The sequence below is a fragment of the Drosophila ficusphila genome, unplaced genomic scaffold (assembly GCF_018152265.1).
Source record: "Drosophila ficusphila isolate 14025-0441.05 unplaced genomic scaffold, ASM1815226v1 contig_197, whole genome shotgun sequence".
Taxonomy (NCBI): Eukaryota; Metazoa; Arthropoda; class Insecta; order Diptera; family Drosophilidae; genus Drosophila; species Drosophila ficusphila.
This window is the reverse complement of record NW_025064091.1, coordinates 8178207-8199545: the sequence shown is the minus strand read 5'-3', so window position 1 is coordinate 8199545 and position 21339 is coordinate 8178207. Positions and strand designations below refer to the sequence as shown.

The 21339-nt window shown below is 48.5% G+C and overlaps 5 protein-coding genes across 6 annotated transcripts; 3 read left to right on the top strand and 2 right to left on the bottom strand.

Annotated features, from left to right (window-relative positions):
* Positions 1–186: 186 nt before the first annotated feature.
* On the bottom strand, positions 187–1692 carry LOC108098140 (dehydrodolichyl diphosphate synthase complex subunit DHDDS). Its single transcript, XM_017200864.2, has 2 exons — positions 900–1692; positions 187–829 (listed from the first exon to the last, which is right to left on the bottom strand). Exons 1-2 carry the CDS (start codon positions 1554–1556, stop codon positions 584–586), a joined length of 903 nt encoding a protein of 300 aa, XP_017056353.1. The 5' UTR covers positions 1557–1692; the 3' UTR covers positions 187–583.
* A 406-nt stretch (positions 1693–2098) lies between these two features.
* LOC108097937 (40S ribosomal protein S14a-like) lies at positions 2099–3083 on the top strand. The gene is made up of 3 exons (XM_017200530.1): positions 2099–2161; positions 2401–2664; positions 2728–3083. Exons 2-3 carry the CDS (start codon positions 2428–2430, stop codon positions 2944–2946), a joined length of 456 nt encoding a protein of 151 aa, XP_017056019.1. The 5' UTR covers positions 2099–2161; positions 2401–2427; the 3' UTR covers positions 2947–3083.
* Positions 3084–3214: 131 nt separating this feature from the next.
* Positions 3215–4188, top strand: LOC108097938 (40S ribosomal protein S14a-like). Its single transcript, XM_017200531.1, has 3 exons — positions 3215–3319; positions 3561–3825; positions 3884–4188. The coding sequence occupies exons 2-3, from the start codon at positions 3589–3591 to the stop codon at positions 4100–4102; spliced, it is 456 nt and encodes a 151-aa protein (XP_017056020.1). The 5' UTR covers positions 3215–3319; positions 3561–3588; the 3' UTR covers positions 4103–4188.
* Positions 4189–4296: 108 nt separating this feature from the next.
* LOC108097932 (E3 ubiquitin-protein ligase Ubr3) lies at positions 4297–20807 on the top strand. The gene is given in 12 exon segments (XM_017200521.2): positions 4297–5596; positions 5599–5811; positions 7669–8402; positions 8478–8706; positions 8771–9183; positions 9352–9510; positions 15113–18058; positions 18135–18558; positions 18619–19439; positions 19526–19657; positions 19736–19875; positions 19938–20807. Coding segments are annotated over 12 exon segments (6801 nt in total). The 5' UTR covers positions 4297–5175; the 3' UTR covers positions 20107–20807.
* Positions 9566–14789, bottom strand: LOC108097935. Of its 2 annotated transcripts, none has more exons than XM_017200527.2 (5): positions 14101–14789; positions 13640–13963; positions 10640–11358; positions 10188–10574; positions 9566–10121 (listed from the first exon to the last, which is right to left on the bottom strand). In XM_017200527.2, the coding sequence occupies exons 1-5, from the start codon at positions 14365–14367 to the stop codon at positions 9827–9829; spliced, it is 1992 nt and encodes a 663-aa protein (XP_017056016.1). In that variant the 5' UTR covers positions 14368–14789; the 3' UTR covers positions 9566–9826. The 2 variants fall into 2 exon arrangements, with proteins under 2 accessions (XP_017056016.1, XP_017056017.1); XM_017200528.2 differs by lacking the exons at positions 13640–13963; positions 14101–14789 and adding exons at positions 11658–11822; positions 11902–12930.
* Positions 20808–21339: the final 532 nt, after the last annotated feature.

Sequence of the window (21339 nt, the reverse complement as noted above, 5' to 3'; positions counted from 1 at the left end):
AACTTTAAAAATTCTGACATGGAAGGAACCTTTTAAAATTGGATACAAGCTTTAAAAGTTAATGGGATGCAACAATTTTTAAAATCATCGAAAACTTGGAATTTCTTGAAAATAAATATGTAAATCTTCACAGAATATTAGAAATGTATTATTTTTTATTATGAAATTGAAACAAAATAGCGATAATTCAATGTTTGATATGGCTTTAATTGTAAAACAAAAAAGAAAACTTATATGTTTTCAAAAATAAAAAGAAACCGCAAGTACTCCCTTAAAATTTAAACAATCCGTCATTAATTTTCATAATTTAAGAAGGCAAATAACTTATGGTTACTTATTTAAAACTTAACATTGCAAAAATTCTGAGTAAGCGCACATTTCGGGCGCAAGTCAGTTGAACGTCTTAAACAAGTGCATTTGAATGACGAAATCTCGCACGGAACACATGTTTAAATGTGAAATCCTTGTGAGTTAGGCTGCATGTTCATCGCAGCTGAACGTAACATATATGGTATTTACACGGTTTTATTTTCCACTCGTATCACAAACATCTACATGAAGAAAACGGAGGGATTTAAGGCAGTCAATTGGAAGCCAGTCGCACGAGCAGTTTGCGCCGGTCTTCGTCAATGGTGGCCAGGAACTTTTGCACCCGCTCGCTATAAAAGTCGCTTGCTTTGGCTAACTGAAAGCTTTGCATTCGCTCCGCGCGCCGGAAGTCTTCCAGTTGCCAGCGATCACGCTGGTACGCCAAAATGCTGGCCAAGAAGTGCCAAAAGGTTATCTGCGGCCACAATACATTGCTGAAGTACAGTACAGAGGTGCTTAGCTGAATATATGAGACAAATAATAAATATTTCATCCTGTTTGAATTAGTTAATTAAAAATCAATTTTTCACCTGCCACATCATAAAGTCGCTTAGCCGGGTCTCGCCGGAGGTGCGAAACACTAGATCCGGTGGCGGTGAGTGTCGCGTGTAGAGGCATTCCTCCAGCAGCCGTTCGCTGATGTCTTCGGCGGCCAGATCCTGGCTTCCGTGCCGCAGAACCGTCTCCACCGCCTGCGTAATTTCATCTCGAGACGTGTAGGCAAAGGCCACGTTAAGAAAGAGCTTGTCATTGCGCTCCGTACTCAACATGGCCGAGGCGACCAATCGTTGCAGATCCAGGGGCAGTAGTTCGATGTTCCCAATGATCCGGATGCGAATTCCATGTTCGTTTAGCCGTGCCGTCTCCTCGAGCAGACGTGCAAACTTCTCCCTGGCTAAATTGAACAGACCCTCGACCTCCTCATTAGACCGCTTAAAGTTCTCAATACTGAAGGCAAAGGTGGTAACCTCGCGGACTCCGATGTCCAGGCACCAGCGCAAGCAATCCGCCAACTTCTCGAATCCGCGCGAGTGGCCCTCGATCTTATCAATTTGCTGGGAGCGGGCAAACCGCCGATTGCCGTCCATCACGAAGGCGACGTGGTGCGGAATATAGCCACAGGTGCGCAGCGTCCTCATGGCGAGCCGCTCCACCCAGGTGTACTTGTAGTCGGAAACCCACGACATTATGTAGTTATATACTTATATTATATATAACTGCAATTCGGCGGTAGATTGCTTGTATTTATTATGTTTTTGCTTTTTTTTTTGGTGTCTTGTGATTAGAGGTGTCATCGAATGCACAACTATCGATAGTTTCACAACACTGATGCACTGGCCATGTCTACTTATATAGAAAAAAGAAGTACTAAAAAATCCCAAACGCATAATCTCGTACTAAGGCGATACTATCGATAAGTATCCCAGACTCAAACCGCTATGTAAGAGCGGGCTTTAAATTTATCCAAGACTTGAACCCGTTCAATTAAAATGACCTAAAAAATTCCTCGAAGCGCTTTTATGGCCATTTTACTTCGCTGACGTGGTTTAGCTGGACGCGGCGCCCGACGCCCCTAAAAATTTGCGATATAAGGAGCTTTATCAATCAAAAACTGTAAAACAGTTGGGTAAATTCACATACAACGTGCATTTCAATTCAAAAACTTCTTAGTGATGGAAAGGCCACCCGATATCTTATCGATTATTTATCGAGTATTTTTAAGAAATGCAGTAACCCTGTCATTTTGACAGCTACGACAGCCTTCTTTTTTGACATCCGGTTCACGCAAGTGGTTCGTCCCAATCTTTTGCCCCTTAAATTTTTAACTAAAAGCCCGACTTTGAGTCCTTTGAAACTCCAAAAATGTTCCACCCTCAAGCGGGCTCATGGGGCGATGCAAAACAATTAAAAAGCTTCCCGGCAACTTCAATTTTTTTACATTTTTTGTTTTGTTTGTGCGCACGCATTTGTTTTTGTTTGTGAAACGCCAGTGTTGGTTTAAAATGTGCATTCCCTTGGTATTCCCCGCAGTTGCTGATCAACGAAAATACCCCCAAAATGGCACCCAGGAAAGCTAAAGTCCAAAAGGAGGAAGTGCAGGTTCAGCTCGGACCCCAAGTTCGCGACGGAGAGGTTGTTTTCGGAGTGGCCCACATTTACGCCAGCTTCAACGACACTTTCGTGCATGTTACGGATCTGTCCGGCCGTGAAACAATTGCCCGTGTTACCGGAGGCATGAAGGTCAAGGCCGATCGCGATGAGGCTTCGCCCTACGCCGCTATGTTGGCTGCTCAAGTGAGTTTGTAGATAGTGGTGTGCAGCGAGTGCTGAGCTAACTGGTTTTAAATCTCCATCCAGGATGTAGCTGAGAAGTGCAAGACCCTGGGCATTACTGCTCTGCACATCAAGCTGCGTGCCACCGGTGGCAACAAGACCAAGACCCCTGGACCCGGTGCCCAGTCTGCTCTGCGAGCCCTGGCCCGTTCTTCAATGAAGATTGGCCGCATCGAAGACGTGACTCCCATCCCATCGGACTCCACCCGCAGGAAGGGCGGTCGCCGTGGTCGTCGTCTGTAAATGTCTGAATCTGGAGAGCAGGAGTCCCTGCTGTTGGTCAAAATACAGCATTTGCGTATAATGGCATGAAATTGATTCTGTTTGTGTACATAGGTGCACTGTAATAAACCAGGAATATATTATATAATTGATTGAAACAGTCTGTGCATGTTATTTGGCCTGTTTCGGCAACAGGTTACGGAAAAAATTGGTTAATAAGGTTTTTTCTGAAATGTTTACAAGAATTGGCAGATTTCAGGGTTGCCATTACTTGCGGGCAAATGACACAGTGGCAGCCCGATCGCGCCCAAAAAGCAGCCCTGCAACCGATAACTATCGCCTTATCAGCTGTTTTGTTTCTGCTTTCTTTTTTCGTATCCGGTTCACGCAATTGGTTCGTCTGCGAATTTATTCTCCCTCTTTTTATGTTTTTATTGCCATTTACGAATTTGGCAGCAAAAAAGAAATGATGTGACAGCTTGTGCAAATATATCTCTATGAAACGAATAAATTTAAATCACGAAAATTCGCTGGCCCGGAGTGGATGCAGACGAATTAATTTTTGTTTCTGTTTTTTGTTGTTTTTGTGAGTGACTTAAGCCGGCAATTAAAGTGTTTTTTTCTGTAATTTTTAGTTGCTGATCGACGACCAAACGCTGCAGAATGGCTCCCAGGAAAGCTAAAGTTCAGAAGGAGGAGGTGCAGGTTCAGCTTGGACCTCAAGTTCGCGATGGAGAGGTCGTCTTCGGAGTGGCTCACATCTACGCCAGCTTTAACGACACTTTCGTGCACGTTACGGATTTGTCCGGCCGTGAGACCATCGCCCGTGTCACCGGAGGTATGAAGGTGAAGGCCGATCGTGATGAGGCTTCGCCCTACGCCGCTATGTTGGCCGCCCAGGTAAGATGCCCTGAATAAAACTTCAAAAGTCACGTCTAACTGTTGTAAACCCCATTAGGATGTGGCGGAGAAGTGCAAGACCTTGGGCATCACTGCTCTGCACATCAAGCTGCGTGCCACCGGAGGCAACAAGACCAAGACCCCTGGACCCGGTGCCCAGTCTGCTCTGCGCGCCTTGGCCCGTTCTTCGATGAAGATTGGCCGCATCGAAGACGTGACTCCCATCCCATCGGACTCCACCCGCAGGAAGGGCGGTCGCCGTGGTCGTCGTCTGTAGGGATGCGCGCTATTTGTATTGACGCTGTGTTAACCTTTTATACAATTAAAAATACAGCTGAAATAAAATTGGAAGTGCATTGAAAACCGCTTGTTTTGGGGCTGCCCTCTCTGTAAGTTGTGTTTTTGGCCCAGTGGCAACGCTCGAGGTGGCTATCGATAGGCGATAGACCAGTTTAGTGTATTTCAGTCTGTCCCATCGCGGTCACACTGGATAAAATTCATATACACATACACGCAAACGAACCGTGTGTGGATTCGTGGAGCAAATCGAATTTGGCAGGACTAAAAGCATTCGTGAACGCACAGGCAGCGGCTAAAGGGCCGCCCACGCATTAGAGGCACTGACTAGCTGGTTAAAAGGTTCCTTAGTCTGCGACTGATATGCAAAAATCACCGTAATTGGCAAGTTCAATGCACGACTAATATATTTGGCCACACTTGCCACTGTGTGTGTCGGTCGTATCGGTGTGTCTGTGTGTTTGTTGGTGTGTGCGTATCTCGTATATTTGCAAGACTCGCGGATGAAACAGCGTGAAAAGTGAGCAAAATATCGGGGGAAAAGGGCATCGTTGCCCAGCCAAAGACAAATAGATCCCGATCCGGATACAAATGCCCGGGATATAATTTATACAAGCCCCTGAATCACAGTAGGTCGGTCGGGCGCCGTCAAAAAGCAAAAAAGCAGGAACGGAACGGAGTTGAGATGTCGAAGCGGCTCCACTGAGTCAAGTGTTGTGGTGTTGTGAAATTTTCCGTCTCCACCACTCCGTTCAGCGTAAAATCCCGCCCCCTCAATAGCAATCCCCTTACCTCCACCCTTTCCAAATTTTCAATTAAACGCAACTTCGCCATAAACAAAAAAAAAAAAAATTTAAATTCGGCCAGCAGCCAAACAACAAAAAATCACGCAGTGAAGAAGAAGCGGTCGAAGCAGCCAAAAAGAAAAAGAAAACTTGTTTGAAAAAAAGGCCGAAGAAAAAGAGCTGTCAGATCGGAGTTTGGAACTCGAGAATTTTAGCGTGCTAGGAGCACCGGATCGGCGACGTCATCAAATATATAAAACGCATCACTATGGACGAGGATGACAACCTGTCTAATGCCGATATCAGCATTGATGACGAGGAGGCGGCAGTGGGTCGCGCGGCTCGCGAGGCCATGGAGCAGGAGGACGAAGATGAGTCCTCCGATGTAGATTTATCATCAGTGTACGCCCTGTCCGCCCTAGTCTCTTCGTCTGTTGGCGATGCAGCAGATCCTTCTCTGGCAAATACTGCAGTGCGCGCCAGTGGAGGAGCAGGGACTGGAGGCGCCATCAGCGCGGCTGCCACCACCACTGAAAACTCGCATTCCCCCTTTCACGACTGGGACTCCAGTGTGGCGGCCGCTGCTCCGCCGCCACCGCCGCCACGAGGAGGAACTGCGGCGGCATCTGGTTCAGGATCTGGCTCTGGATCAGGAACAACCTTTGAGGACGCCGGCGCCAAGCCGAGCTTCTTTTTGGAGCCTCGTCCTTCAGCTTGCGCAGTCGCAAGGAAGTGGCCGCCTTGATCAACACCGAATGCTGCCGAGGAGGCCCAACGCCCGATCTTGACTCCATAATGGACACCCTGTTTAATCCGGGTACACCCATCGATAATCTGGACAACATCGAGTGGATACGATGGCTCATTGCCGGCGGACGGACGCCGCAGGAATTTGTTAAAATTGGTACGTCCGCCTATCGATAAATAATATGTGTTGCATTTTCTATCGCAAAAACAGCTGATCACAAGTCCGTTGCCCCTGAAACACTGTTAATGTTGTGAGTGTGTATGTGTGATATACCTGTGTGAAGTATATGTGTGCGTTTGTAATGCTTGTAGGGCACGCAAGGAAAAGGGAGAGAGAGCATAACAGCAAGGTGCAAGGCAGCGTGAATAGTGCAAGAGCGGGTGTGAGTGCTCCACCATGGCAACAGCAATCAAGCGTACTCACTCGCACACACACACGGAACATACTGATTAGGGGAGTCAACTTTACCCCAATTTAATCTCAACTGCTCATATTTACAATAATGTATCTGTGCATAAATTTTATGATAACTTTTTTCCTTGTGCCAGGCTGCGTATGTCGCCAAAGTTGATTTCGTTTAACGTTTGCTTGTCCCACTTGTCAGCTCTCGCAACACTCATACGCAACCACACGCACAGTGGAATGCAACTTGCACCTTGTGGCGTTGTCAGCTGTTCGTTTCGCCTTGCGTAATAAATGCTTCCACAGCATCCGTTTCAAAAAAAAAACACACACACACAAAAGAAATTGGGGTTGTTTATATGCTGTCACCTTTTGTCAGCGCCGAGTACTCCTCTTTTACGTTGTTTTTCCCTCTTGCCACAAAGTGTCAAGCAGAACAATTGCAAAATTGCACTCTTGCGGCAAAAGTTGATTGACCGTCAATTGTTGTTGATTTGACGAAAACACGCACGGTGGGGTTGGTTAAGAGTGTATGATGTGGCCCACTGTAAACTGTCATCGGCAATTGACCGCAAGACCGTTATGTTATTAAGTTTTTTTTGTGTGGGTGTGGGTGGGAGGGTGCGCCTTCTTTCCGTTCCCATGCCACTTCTCTTCCCCCTCTTCTCTTTGCTCCACCATCTAGTGAACCTTGTCCAAAAGTTCTCAGCTAGAAAGAGATGGGTGCATAGGATGGTCAACAGAGCGAGAAAGTTGCCAACTTGTCTTTCGATCGACCGCCATTTACAAAATTTTCAATCAACTTTTCTGCACTGCGTTTATCCATATTGTTTTTGTTACTGTTGTTGTTGTTCTTATAGCCAATTGATTTCCTTCCGCATGCGGCGGTTGACAACGTTGACCTTTTCAGCCAACAAGGTCCAAACGAAATGGGAATTATATACGCCCCAGAACGCAGCTTGAAGACAAAAAAGCAAAGAGTCACGCAACAAGCGAAATTAACTAAGCAATGAGTGCATCATTTTATTTTTGGAACTTAATCAAATCAATAGCAATAGCAGCAAGCAAGGCAAGCATTAGCAAGGTGGCCAAAAGCAAAACAGCTGGCCTCGACAGGTTTTCTAGATTCACCTCATCTCGCAATTTCGACAGCGATAACTTATCGCTTCGATTCTAGAAGTGGATAAATACTTCCAATCGGTCGATTATGTCGATTATTTGTTTTTTCAAAGTCTCAAGTTAGATGTGGCTTCAAATTTCACCGTTAAACAAAAGTTGTCAAAATTATTGTGTTTAGATTGTTATAGCTGAGTTTGCAATCAATTTTTTTTAGTCTCTAACCTACTAGCTCTATTCCAATAACGTATCGTGTTTTAAAAATCAATATTTGGCCCAGGCTTTTCTCCGGCAAGATAAATACAAGAAAAAGTTTTGACTTTTTAAGTGCTTGTGAAAGAATCAGTTGGTTAAACATTGTAACTTTTTTACACTGCGGTCGATGTGTAGATGTCCTTGCAGCTTATTTTTAAAAATTTTTGGCGAGCTGTAAACCTTCTTTTTTTGTAAACCAACAAAGTGGTAATTTTTTACTTATAAAATGCTATTTTTCAGTACGCAGTTATGACAACCACGCCAAGTGCGGACTGGTTTGGGTGCCACACGTGGTGGCATACAGATGCCGCACCTGCGGCATTTCTCCCTGCATGTCCATTTGTCGGGACTGTTTCAAGAAGGGCAATCACACAAATCACGACTTCAATATGTTCCTGTCGCAGGCTGGCGGTGCCTGTGATTGTGGCGACACATCGGTGATGAAGGCCGAGGGCTTTTGCAGCGATCATGGCATCAACAACCGGGTGAATCGCGATCCGGTGCCCAATAATCTGTTGGCGGTGGCCGAGGCCATTATGCCCAAGTTGCTTTTCCGCCTGCTGCAGCACTTCCGGGAGCACAGTGACACCTCGCAGGTGCACGCGATGACCTCGTACTCGTGCGAGGAGTTCGCCAACATGCTGATCGATCTGAACAACATGGGCGAAATCATGCGCAAGGTGATGACGCGCACTCTAATCAATCCGGAGGTGTATGCCTATTTCATGGAGGCATCATGCCAGGACACTTGCAATGGACTCTTTTTGAAGGCGAATCGGGCGAAGTACGAGGATGCGGTCAACAGGTTCCCGAATCCGGAGCCACCTGATGAGTATAGGCATCTGCCAGCGCTGGGTGACAAACTTGTGCACACCACGCTGCTCGAGGAGTTCATCTTCTGGACTTTCAAGTTCGAGTTCCCACAGACGCTAGTCTGTTTCCTGCTCAACATGTTGCCCGATCAGGATTACAAGGTAAATTGGCTAGACATAAAAAGTGTTATACGTACCTTTATTTATATATGTATATTCATCAATTTGCCATTCCAGGAACACCTCACCCGCACATTTGTGATGCACTACAGTCGTATACCGTCCGTGCTGGAAATGTCCCGCGATCCGGACACACTCAGCAACCGAGTGGTCCACATGAGCGTTCAACTCTTCTCCAACGAAAGTTTGGCCCTTAAAATGGTCAACGAGTTGTCGCTGTTGCACGTGATGATCATCAGTTTGAAGCTTATGATGTCCAAGATCCTCATACAGAACACGCTGCATGGTGAGAGATTTAAGCTTTAATCCTTCATATCTTTTTTTAATCGGGTGTTTTCTTTTTCTTGCAGATCCTAGCAAAAATTTCCACTTCGTCATCGATTGCACCCGTCAGGTGATGAAGGATCACTGCTATTGGCCACTAGTCTCGGACTTCAACAACGTCCTCTCACACGAATCGGTCGCATTGGTTTTTCTGCGGGACGACAACCTCATCGATATGTGGTTCCAGTTCCTTCAGATGCTCCAGGGCATGAATGTCAACGTGCGGGAGACCGCATCTCATGTGGAATTCGAACCTAACAGCTACTACGCTGCGTTCTCCTGTGAGCTGGAGGCCAGTGCATATCCCATGTGGTCGATTATCTCGCATTTGCAGGATGGCACCCACGCGCATCTGGCCAAAAAGATCATCAACTACTGCGTGACGACGCTGCACGAGTGGCTGGACTCTATTTATTTCATGGAGGCGCGTCTTTCGATGGTGAGTGTTTTACAGTATCTTGTTTTAAAAAATCTTGTATTCTTTTCGAAATTTAAATAATTAATACCTTTTCAAATAAGTGTTATAATGTAATAATATGACTTACGAATTAATGATCCTTGACACTTTTAGACTAACCCAACTATTTGAAATCAATTTTTTTTCTAGGAGGATATGATGCAGGCGTCGTTCCACTTTCCGCTGCATCGCTATCTGGCCGCCTTTGTCTGCCAGGCGGTCACCAAAATGGGAATCAGTTTGAACGACGTGTTACCCTATCGCCCTTATCTTCTGCCCCTGCTGATGATCCATCCACTGCGTGTCCAGGTGAGTCCCCTTCTTTTCCCCTTATTATTATTATTATTAAGTAGATAAATATATGTTTCCCGGTTTTCTCAGATTCAGATTCTCTTTATTGTTTTTGTTTTTTTCGTATGGCTAAATTCCAATATAATTTGAGTTATATTCTTGTCTTGCCCAATTCTACGTCCTTGCGCGCTTCGTTCTCCTTCGAGCGGAGCGACCTCCTCACTTATGCTAAGCGACAGTAATTGAAATTGTGTATTGATAGGTAGTGTACAACTAAGAAAGCTATGACATATGTGCGGGATGGAACAGCACCGCCTCTCCACTCCCTTCGCCTCTAGAATTTGTTCTTTGGCACCTGAACGTGGGGCGTGAAGTCGTAGGTGATGACTTTGGGTCCCAAAAAGCCGCCATAGCCTTGGCGTCCCTTGTAGTAGATTCCAATGCCGGATAGCGGCACAGGTGGATTCGAGATTACGTCCTGGATGTCAATGAAGGGCACAGTGCTCTGGGCAGCATCCTTGTCCAGTCCCGTGTTGGTAAAGTCAATGTATTGATTGTGGCGCGACAGAGGTATCGAGTGGGCGATGGTCCGCGTGGACACGTCGGCGTTTTCCACACGCAGCTTTTCTCTGGAAAAAAGGAAACGGTTTTTGTTAATTTCAGGTTCTTAAAAATCTTTAGATAGAGAAACCGACCTGCGTGAACCGCTGACATCGGTGTTATCGTTGGATTTCCAATAGCTGTTCACCTCCGGCTGAATAAGCTGGCCCGTCTTAAAGTCAAACTCGCTGTAGTAGGCCTCCAGATTCAAGTGCGCTCCCACAACGCGGAACCTCACGCCGGTGATCACAAAGCTATTGTCATCCGTGTTCACATCGTCCAGATCTATGGAGCGGCTTTCGTAGCTCAGCATGTGATAGTCGACGCCTTTTTTCACATCGCGATCGAAGAAGTTGTACTTCTCCACGGGCTTCCACTCCAGAGTGCTCTGGTTGACGGCGCCTCGTGGCAGTAGCTCGCCCTCCTGGATTTGCAGGTGGAAAATACGATTTTGCTTGACAAAACGCAGGCCAGTCACGACTCTGAAAAATGATAAGTGCCGGTCAAAAAGTTTTAAAGACAATTCGAGCTTTTAAGCAGAACTCACCTGTTGCGCTTCACATCGGCAATGGTGTCTCGCAGGTTGAAGAATCGGTCCGACTTAAGGCCCTGCTCGTCGCACAGGCAGAAGCAGTAGCTGCAGTGCCAAAGGAGGTAACGCCACCAGCTGTCCACCTTGGTGGTGCCCCTAACGCACTTGCCTCGCTGGCCAAGAACCCGTCCGTTCTCGTACTCGATGAACTCATAGCGCCTGGTGCTGTTCTGCGGCGAAGGACAGACCCACATGTCGGAGTCGACAAACTGGCAGTTGTACAACCGGCCGGAACACCTCGGTTGGCGGGCGCAGTAGAGCTCCTTGAAACAGCCCTCGCTGCGGGTGGACTGGTAGAAGGCGCACGTCTCGCGGCAGGTTTCCTCGTTATTCAAATCGACCTCGTTCTCGATATAGCCCTGAAGGAGTCGCGTGACCTCGTCGTAGGTGACACCCCGTATATGTTTCGGTGGATCGCAGCGATAAACTATGCGATCGGCTCGGAGCATTACATCCTTGAGCAGTTTTAGTGTGCGTTCCGTGCGCTTCTCGTAGTCCGATCGCATCAGTTCCGCTTCCTGAGTGTAGTTTCCCTTTCCGTAAACGCGCAGCATCATCCACGAGAATTCCATCATCGTGTAGGCTTTCAATTCGGTGAGGGCGATATCCGCATATAGCGAATACACAAACTGTTGCGGCGATTGCATTGTGCTGCATATCTGATTGTTGGACACCTGCAAGTAAGAAAGTTAGCAATAATTATTGGGAATGACATTAATACAGTTAATATCCAGCTGAAAATTGTTTGACGGTCAGCACGTGAAATTTAAAGCGCTTATCGGTATTTGTTTTTATAACTCTTGTTTTTAGCTGTAATTAGCCGTTCCACCTGGCTGTAAAAATTGCTTGCATACCCTTATTATAACTCCGTAATTACGGATCGCGTGGATGTGTAAGATTGGGATTTGGCAATTGTAGATTTGCAAAAAATTGTACTAAAGATTATTTGAATTAAAAATGACTAGTCACTAACTATCATGGCTCGGTAGTAAAGGGTCTGTTGAACCATCACTCTTTCAATTTCCTGCAGGATTCTTGGCATAGAGGCTGTATTATCATTTCGTAAGAGTTCCCGGGCGAGATTCAGAACAGCTAGTTCATCCAGTTGGTCGACGTTGTTTTGTTTGAACATGGAATCCTATATAGAGAACAAGTAGTCAGTGAAAACATATTCTTTCCGAAATTTGATAATAATTTAGTGGGCCGAGAGAGAATACCTTGTACGCATCATACAGCTTGCTGATATAGATCAGGTCCCGCTCTAGCAGTGACCATTCGTAGTGATTGAGGATCTCGTAGCGATTCCCCTCGAAAGTGCGACTCATTAGCGGCTTCGCATCAAAGTCTCGATGCGATTCGTATACCTTCCTTATCTGCGTTTCCTTATTGTTCTGGCTATTGGCCGTTTTGGCCAGATAATCCCACAGGGCACGTTCCAGGGCAATATACTCGGTGCGCATAGCGTCCACTTCCAGTTGGGGAGTGCGTGGTTGCATCCATCCCGCTCCCGTTCCCGTTCCACAAATCACAAATGTAACCAATGTAAAGCCAACAACAAAAGCAGCTAACGTTGCGATAGGCGCCGCCATATTGACTCGCCCGATAAGTTATATCCGTCCAGCGAATATCTTAAAATTTGGATTTCCTCGATTTGTTTAGCCTTGAGTTCTTCTTTTGTTTTTCCCAGTTCTCAGTGGACTTGCAAGAAGCAGGCTTTCCACAACTTCCTCCAACTGCTTTGACGACTGGAACAAAGAATCCCGATTTAGGATTCACTTTTTCACAGATTTACACGATGCTTTTTATATTTGCGATTTACTTTAATTCGCGCTCGCCTCTTGTCACACAATTCCCAGCTGGGTGTTGTTGTTCTGAGTGCTGTTCGGCTACTGTAATTTTTCAGTTTCTGTTTTAAAGAGCTCCGCGCTCAGCATGCGATGGTATTAGTGTGTCCGCTCGTTAACAAAAAAAAAAATCGCTGACTGAAGCTCTTTTTTCGCCCATTGTTGTTGTTCTTTCGACAATGTGAACAGCGTAAACACACATGCACACGGGCAATTGTGTTTGTGATTTGTGAGCAGTAGTCACAATCGGGAATCGAGCAAATTTTTTGTTTGTTTCTTCGGTTTCACAGACTGAAATCATACACTACGCGACGAGCTTAATTATACAATCGATGGCGATCATTTTGGCACTTGCAAAGCGAACAATCGATAACTAGAAAGTTGTGCTCGCATTGTTTTTGTTTCGGCGGCCGTCTAATTGGTATGACAAACAGCTGTGTGAGTGCTCTCTCCAGTGCTTAGCTCTCTCTCTTGGTGCCCCGCTCTCCCCAATGCACTGAAAAAGAGATGCGCTCTTTCTCTCCCACAGCATGGGGCCAGCGCTACTGCATTGCCCTCTATGACGTTTTGTTTGCGGACCCCTGTTTTTGTTTAACTTGTTTCGCAGTCTTTTGTTGACACAAGACCTTTGACCTCACGCAAATACACAAACACACCCGCAAGAAGGGGGTTGGCCGGTTACTGTCTTTTTCTGAGAGGCAGTGCGTATGGCGGCGTTTAACCGTTATTTGGCGACAAAAGAAACGATGACTAATACACTGCAAGACTTTCTTTTGCCAAATAACGAAAAAAAGGTGAAGATTTAAGTGACGCGTCAACCGGAAAGTCGAGTTTACAATGCTTAAAACCCCTGTGTCTAGACCTACATATAAAATCACATCCCCGGCGAGCATCATGAGTCATCCGATTAACAGACATACAGGAAGCAATTCGCAAATTGACACCCCATTCACGATCTGCATTATTACAGTGAAACGTGTCTTAATTTAAACCACCATCTAAAAAGAGTATATTAAAGTTGTCTTTCTCTAGGGCTATATATAAAATTAAACACCCCCCGCAAATAAGACCTGAAAGCGGAGTAGATCACATAAATGTTAGACTGTATTACCTCATAAGCGGTGGCCAGTTGTTGTAACAGGTTGCTGGACGTTGCATTTGACGATCTATCTTCGTTGCCGAGAAGTGTAATATGCAGTCGATCCATCAGGTGGTGCACCGAATGGGCATTCGGCGAAACGGTCCATTCGGCAAATGTTATAAGCGTCGACATTTCCAACTTGTCCTTGTAAGCCTCGTACTTTTGCATCTGCTGATAACGCGATGATATCCTATTGATCGTATCCGAGATGTCGTTCATTTTTGCCATAATTGGAGCGTTATTGTGCATGAAGCCAGTCACCGATTCGATGGCCATGGCAACATATTGAGCATGCTGAAGTGGGATATTTTTTGTGAGGTTAATCATACTTTGGAAGATGGCAAAGTTTGAAATAATAATTCAAAAACCCAACTAAAATATTCAAGGGTATAACAAAAAAGAGTAAAGAGCGGGGTACCATGCTGACTTACCTGATCTTCGGTTTGATCTATTTGCTTGCTAACTTCTTTTAACCGCTGTAAGACCTTCTTTTGTTTTTCCCTCATGAGTGGGAAATCAATATTGGCAGCCAGTGGCGAGGATTGCACAATATCCCAGGCTTTTAAGATCCCAGAGGAGACCTCTTTGACCACATGGATTATGTCCAAAACATCCTCGATCAGTCCTTCTGTTTGCGTGGGTTGAAAGACCACCAAAATGGCCAACAGCAGGGGAAGTCCCCGTTTTATAAATTCCATTCTGCAGGCAGCCGTTTGTCGTGCGTGTGTGTTTTGTTTATTTTGATTTTTTATTTCTTTTTGCTGAATCTGATCGGTGGGGTTGATATGATGGGGTGCCGTTTAAATATTATGATTAAATTTCGCCTATACAAGAATTGTTTACAGACACACACACACACGCACACACAGACAGGCTGGCACGCAACTGAGCCCGCTGAAAATCAAAACGCAAATGCGGCCGCCAGAAAAACAGTGAGTCGCGTTTAGTCTCGAGCGTCGATTTTCTGGGGATTGGATTTAATCGGCTGCGCTGCTCTCGCTGCCTCCGAGATTGATTAAAAAAACCAACAGATGTGGGTTGTACTAGTCTTTTTCTCTTCTCTTTTCTTTTCTTTTATATCTTTTTTTGTTGTTTGCAGACACCCTGTCTCGCACACACACAAAGAGAGAGACAACTCTGTTTCTTTGTTTTTTACGGTTCTTTTTTTTGAGAGAAGAGCGAGTCAGCAGAAGTCAAAGCATAAGTGGGAGTGAGCTGACGCGCTCAGAGTTGACTTTCCGAACGAGTTTCGATAACGCTGCGTAAGTGTCATCGATGTCTCACGAATATCGCATTGAAAGGCGTACCGTTATTTTATTTTACTTTTAACTTTATCCTAAATTATATTCTAAAAAACAAAATATTTATGTTATATATTTTTTTTTACAAATACTTACTCTTTTTTTATAATACTTATATCTTTTCAATTTAATTATTTTTCAGAGTTTTTTCTACGAGATCCTAGCCGGCAAGTGGGTGCGCAATGGATTGCAGGTCAAAGGCCAAGCGATGACCTACATCCAGGCGAACTTCTGCAACTCGATGGCGGACATGGACCTGTTCTTCCTGCAGATATGCGCCACTAAACTGCCGCAGTACTTCTTCCTGCAGAACACGATCGGGCTGTTCGACGTCGGCCAGTGGCTGGAGACGGCTCCGTTGAAGCAGCCGCAGAAGGCGGAGCAGTCCTCGATGCTGGAGGGATTCCTCACCTTCCTGGCCACGCTGGTGACGAGTCGCACGAACCTGGGCAACGACGAGGCCACACAGTGCATCATCGAGATCAGTGCGCTGTTGGCCACCGAGAACAAGACGCATTCGCAGCTGCTCGAACTGATGCCGGAGCGATCGGGAAATGTGCACACCAAGAACTTCGAGACCTTCCTCAAGAAGCTGTCCGTCTACAAGGCACCGTCGAGTGGTAGCGAGAACCTGGAGCAGGGTCTCTTCACGCCCATCGACGAGGTGTGGGAGAAGCACTACGATCCGCTGCACGTCCTCCTGCGAGCCGTTCACCGGCGTGACTTCCAGTCGTCGCTGGATCGCTTCACGAACTACGTGAAGAGCAAGGACAAGATGCCGGCGAGTGGAAACCTCTGGCCACCGTTCCGCTTGCCGCAGGCTCTGCCAGCGACGAGCTCGTTCAGCGATCCCTGCAAGATCCTCAACTCTCGCGTCTTTCACTCCACCATCCTGTCGATCTTCTTCCGTGCGGTGCACACGCGCGACGTGTCCGAGCACCTGCTCGCTTTGGCTGTGTTCCTCCTGGAGATTGCGGTGGAGACGAGCGACGACGTGGGTGGCAGTGGTAGTGGTGGCAGCCAGGGGGACCGTGCTCCGCCGGCGCTCGCTGCCATGGTGGAGTCCTCGGGCGGACCGGGCTACCATGGCTATGGCTCGGGTCGACAGGAGCCGCCCAAGCTGTTCCAGTGCTATCCGACCGACAATCTCAGCTGCAATCTGCGCCATGTGGTCAAGAAGGTGTCGCTCAAGTCGCGGGATCCGCAGGTGATCACCTCCAGCTACCGCTCGAACCCGTTCTTTCCCGACGTGGACTTCGACGTCGAGGCGGACACGGAGCAGTCGTTGCGCATGATCCGTCATGTCGCCGAATCGGAGGGCGATGAACCGGCGAGTGCGGGATCCGTGGCCCTGGGACCGGGAACGGGAGCCCTCAGCCGGCGGAATGTCTCACAGGCACTGGTGCCGATGCGGATGCCCGGCATGGAAGTGGCCCTGCGGCCGGATCTTTCGGTGGTGGCCGAAACGGGCGTGGTCATTCGGCAGGACAGCAACGACGACGAGCTGCTGCGCGAGGGCGATCATGCCATGGACATGAGTCCCGCCGCCGCGCTGGACTTCCACTTTCCGCTGCAGCAGATCACGTTGCCCGAGAGCGGTATGGAGGTGGCTATCCGGCGGGATCTCCTGCTGGCCGAGACGAATAACATGGGCGTGATCGGCGGAGCCGGCGGCGGCGGAGGCGCTGGTGGTGCTGGTGGTGGTGCGAATCCATCCGCCACCCCGACGGCCGTGGCCCCCAACGAGATGTTCTCGCCGACGACGCCCACGGGCAGCGGGATGCTGCTGCCCTTCCAGCGGGTCCAGCCGGTCGCCGTGCCCAGCAGCGTGAACATGGACATTGTGCCCTCGAACTCCCTGGGCGCCGGCGGCAGTTTAATTTCCGGCCTGAGTGGCACCGGCACGGGACGCCGCATGAACTACGAGACGGGCGGGGCGCGCAAGCGATCCGTGGACATTGCCATCGGCGGCGGTGGCAACAAGGACGAGCTGCACTTGGACGAGAGCATTCTGTCGCTGCTGCTCAAGCTGCACTCGCAGCTCTCGGGCACGCTGGACAGCTTCTCGCTGAGCGACGGCGAGGAGCAGGCCACCAGCGGCGAGGAGTCCTCCTCGATGGATGTCGACTGCAATGAGGCGAGCACCTCGACGGCGGCCGCCGAGAGCACAGCTCTGGCCGAGCGAGGACGCAGCCGGCGCAACTACAAGAACATCCATGTCTCGTCCTCACGGATCGGCGACGGACCCTTCTTCATTGGCAACCTGCTGCGCAAGATCGCCAAGCAGGACGAGCAGTGTGCGCTGAGCATCGACGACATCCGGGCCAGACTGTGGCCCAATCAGCGCGAGAAGCAGGCGGAGGCGAGGGCGCGCGAGACGAAGGAGAAGGAGGAGCGCCGGAAGAAGGCACGCGAGCGCCAACAGAAGATGATGCAGGACTTTGCCAACAAGCAGAAGCAGTTCATGCAGTCGGCGGCGGCGGCGGCCAGCAGCATGGAGTTCTGCGCCGACGACGAGGACGACGAGGAGCTGTACGAGGAGCAGCCGCGCGAGAAGGAGTACGACTGCATCATCTGCAACTGCACCACACCGAGCACCGAGTCGAATCCCATCGGCCTGGTGGTTCTGATCGATTCCAGCGGCATCGTTGGCCATCGGCGGCGCATCGCCGAGCGTTTGCCGCTGCCGCTGAACGTCGAGGATGAGTTTCGGCTGGCGCACACCACACGGCTGGCCACCGAGTTCAATCGGCGCACGGAGCTGCTGAGCGTGAAGTTCGGCGACGAGTCCTGGTATCTGTCCAACAACATGGCCTACGACAACGGGGTGCATGTGCAGTCGTGCGGCCACCACGTGCACCTCAGCTGCTTGGAGGCCTATCTCAAGACGCTGTACACCACGCAGCGCCAGCCGGTGCAGGATCGCGGCGAGTTCTACTGCCCCGTCTGCCGGCAGCTCTCCAACTCGGTGCTGCCGCTCAGTCCGCAGCTGGACAGGCCGACGCACCTGGTGCGCTCGGGCAACCAGCCGTTCGAGCGCCTCGTCGCCGATCTCACCGATCTGATCAAGGAGAACGAGACGATACCGGTAGGGATACATTACTTACATTCCCTCCTTGAATATCCAACGTTGTTATAACCAAACCTCGTTCCTCTACGTTTAGCAGCCAACCAAACTGACGGAGGCCATGGGCCATGCCATGGAGGTGATGACGAACATTTCGCAGCGCAAGGTCAAGTGCGCCTCGATCACGTTCCGCAAGCTGTTCATCTTCGTCACATCGATAGCGCGCACGAATCTGGAGGCGGAGATCATCCAGCGCGGCGGATCGCTCTGCTCGTCGAATGCCACGCGCTACAAGCCGAAGCGGGACTGCATTGTGCCGCTGCTCCATGTGCTGTCGGTCCATGTGCGCGTCCTGGTCGAGTGGCCGCTGTGGAGCAGCTGGGCCTCGCTGGCCGGCCTGCCCGTCAACGACACCGAACCGCTGCCGGCGCACTGCCTCGAATTGATACCCAGCCTGCTGGCGGACACCATTGCGCTGCTCCTGAAGTTCATTCTGCTGGCTCCTCTGCACTTGGATCAGGGTGAGTAAACCTACTTCTCACTGTTGAATGGTAATCTCATCTGGCTCCTCTGCGTCGTAGACTACTTCACCTGCATGGTAAAGGTCATGTACAACCTGCTGTACTACCAGATTGTCGTTCAGCTGTGCGTCACCCTCACGGACTTCGAGTGCGCTCACATTCTCAAGGTTTACGGCGGCAACAGCACTGAAGCCTCGTCTGAAAGCCAAGCGAGCCAAGAATCGAGCGCAGGAACCACCACCAGCAGCAGCAGCAGCTACAATCGACGACGTGGTGGCCACCAGCAGCAGAGCTCCTCGGAACTGGGCAAGGCCATGGCTCTGGTGCTCAGCCAGACAAATGAGCTGGCCCATCTGCGACGCGATTGCATACCGAGCACCAGCAGTTCGGCAGCAGCGGCGGCGGCTGCAGCAGCAGCAGCAGGTTCCTCCTCCTCCTCTTCCTCCTCAGCAGCAGCAGCAGCAGCCGCCTCTCCATCGACCTCCGCAACATCCTCGCCGCACGAGGTGAACCTCAAGTCAATGGAGCTGCAGCTGCAGTCGCTCTGTTTGCCCTTCCTCCGAGTGGCCGCCCTGCTGCGCCAGCATCTCTACCGCCACGAGATGCCGGAGATCTCGGCACCGGGACTGGAGTTTGTGCGTCTGGTCTACTACCTGGAACTGGTCACCGACTCGATGGACTGGGACTGCTTTAACGCCAGCAAGGGACTGTGCTTCATACCCGGCACCGAGGAGTCGCTGCCCAAGTTCTGGTGCCAGCAGCTCATGGAGGTGCGTCCGCCGACGGACACCGTCAGGGAGTTGGTGCTCATCAATCAGCACTCGCTGTGGCAGCAGCCGCGCCTCCTCGAGCTGCCGCGCGAATACGAGCGCTTGTTCACGGTGAGTACAGTACAGAGCATTATTCATGTTGCATTTTGTGTGTGTGTAATGGGTAATAACTTGGTTTCTCCGCCATCTGCTGACAGTACTACCACGAAAGGCCCTGCCTCAACTGCTACAAGGTGCCCAAGGAGAGCTCCATCTGCCTGCTGTGCGGGACGATCGTGTGCCTCAAGCAGAACTGCTGTGCGGAGAACGATTGCTGCGAGGCTGTTCGGGTGAGCTCTTCGCTACTGATTATTCAAGTAAATGAAGAAACCTATTAAATTCCCTTTCGATTTCCCCTGGACAAACAGCACACGCTTTCCTGTGGCGGCGGCATTGGCATCTTCTTGGTGGTCACCTCCACGTACATCATTGTCATCCGCGGACGACGCGCCTGTCTCTGGGGCTCGCTGTATTTGGACGACTTTGACGAGGAGGATCGCGATCTCAAGTGAGTGCTTTTATCATACCCCCCGTTCGAGATGATTTCTAATCAATGGAAACTCTCTGCAGGCGCGGCAAACCTCTGTATCTGAGCCAAGACCGCTTTAACCTGCTCGAGTCGCAGTGGCTCTCCCACAAGTTTGCTCACACAAAACACACCTGGGTGTTCCACCGGGATCTCTTGTGAAATATGGAAGATCTACTGCGCAGCATCCAGGAGCTGGTTGGCCAGATCTGAGATGGGATTGGATGCCCGGCCGCTCCTCGCCTAGTCGAACCAGTCAACCCATCAACCCGGCAGCCCATGGACACACATCTCCCAACCAAGACTAACTACCCAGGCCCCCAAAAAAACAAACTAATCAATCCCAATCCCAAAGCAACCACCCCACCCCGCCCCGCCCACTTTTCCCCGCTAAAATTAAGCAAGTTTCGTTGTTGTTTTCGGAGCTTGTAACGGGTAGGAGGATTAGGATTACAACTAGGACACCAAACACGTTCTGTCCGCTAACCGATATCCGCATCTATAACGTATCCACATTCGTATTGGTTTTCGGCATTCAGGCTCACGAACACACCTACACATCCGCCCTCAACGCACCTAGAAAAGCAACGTCGGCAAATTGCAATTAATTGATATTACACATTTATATATATAAAAATATTTATAAATATGGATGCAGGAAAGCCAATACGAAAAACAAAAGAAGAAAAAAAACTGAAAAACTGCAGCTATATGATCGTTTGTTGTGAACTGTTCAATTGAGAAACGCATAATATACCTTAAACAACAAATCCGCCTAATCTCGCGAGCAACAAAAGAATATCTATCAAACAGTTTAATGTGACGACTTAAAAAAATAAAATATTTAAATACGCTACCCACCCAAATTGTTGGGCGAAGACGAAAACGACGAAAATAAAGCCGATATAACCAGACATTTAAGCACTGCGCGGGTCTCTCTAGTTGCGTTCTACCTACCTAAACTAAGTCTTAAGTCCTTAACTCTTATAGGTTTTTTTTTTAGGGAAACGAAGGCAAGAAAGCAAAGTAATAAATAACAAATTATATAAATAACAAATAAAACTATACACAATATAACGATTGTCTAATTTGGCCTCATGAGTTTGTGCATGTAAAAAATGAAAAATGATTAGTTAATATATACATAAATATATATATATATCCATATATATATATAAATACCATATATACTAAAGTTAATGCAAAACGAAGAAAAAGAAAAATACAAAAACCAATAAACGAAAAGCGAATTGTGAATTGCGTAGAAATTAGTTTGCAAGTACCCAATTATACATAAATATTATGTAATTAAGAAGGAAAGTGGCAAAGTGGGAGACTTGAATTGGAAACGCTAGGATCGGAAGTGAATTTGTTATTAGTTTTTACAAATTGTGTGTTACGTAAGCGGCGCTGCACTGGAAGTTCGACGATATTGTTTCAATCCAA

What these genes read in the sequence shown, in the direction of transcription:
- LOC108097938 (XM_017200531.1), top strand. Translation starts at nt 3,589, where the DNA reads ATGGCTCCCAGGAAAGCTAAAGTTCAGAAGGAGGAGGTGCAGGTTCAG. An exon ending in CCGCTATGTTGGCCGCCCAG is followed by an intron (nt 3,826 to 3,883) that starts GTAAGATGCCCT and finishes AAACCCCATTAG; the next exon opens with GATGTGGCGGAGAAGTGCAA.
- LOC108097937 (XM_017200530.1), top strand. Translation starts at nt 2,428, where the DNA reads ATGGCACCCAGGAAAGCTAAAGTCCAAAAGGAGGAAGTGCAGGTTCAG. An exon ending in CCGCTATGTTGGCTGCTCAA is followed by an intron (nt 2,665 to 2,727) that starts GTGAGTTTGTAG and finishes ATCTCCATCCAG; the next exon opens with GATGTAGCTGAGAAGTGCAA.
- LOC108098140 (XM_017200864.2), bottom strand. Translation starts at nt 1,556, where the DNA reads ATGTCGTGGGTTTCCGACTACAAGTACACCTGGGTGGAGCGGCTCGCC. An exon ending in GCGACTTTATGATGTGGCAG is followed by an intron (nt 830 to 899) that starts GTGAAAAATTGA and finishes TCATATATTCAG; the next exon opens with CTAAGCACCTCTGTACTGTA.
- LOC108097935 (XM_017200527.2), bottom strand. Translation starts at nt 14,367, where the DNA reads ATGGAATTTATAAAACGGGGACTTCCCCTGCTGTTGGCCATTTTGGTG. An exon ending in AACTGGCCACCGCTTATGAG is followed by an intron (nt 11,359 to 13,639) that starts GTAATACAGTCT and finishes TCTTACTTGCAG; the next exon opens with GTGTCCAACAATCAGATATG. An exon ending in GATGTCAGCGGTTCACGCAG is followed by an intron (nt 10,122 to 10,187) that starts GTCGGTTTCTCT and finishes CCTTTTTTCCAG; the next exon opens with AGAAAAGCTGCGTGTGGAAA.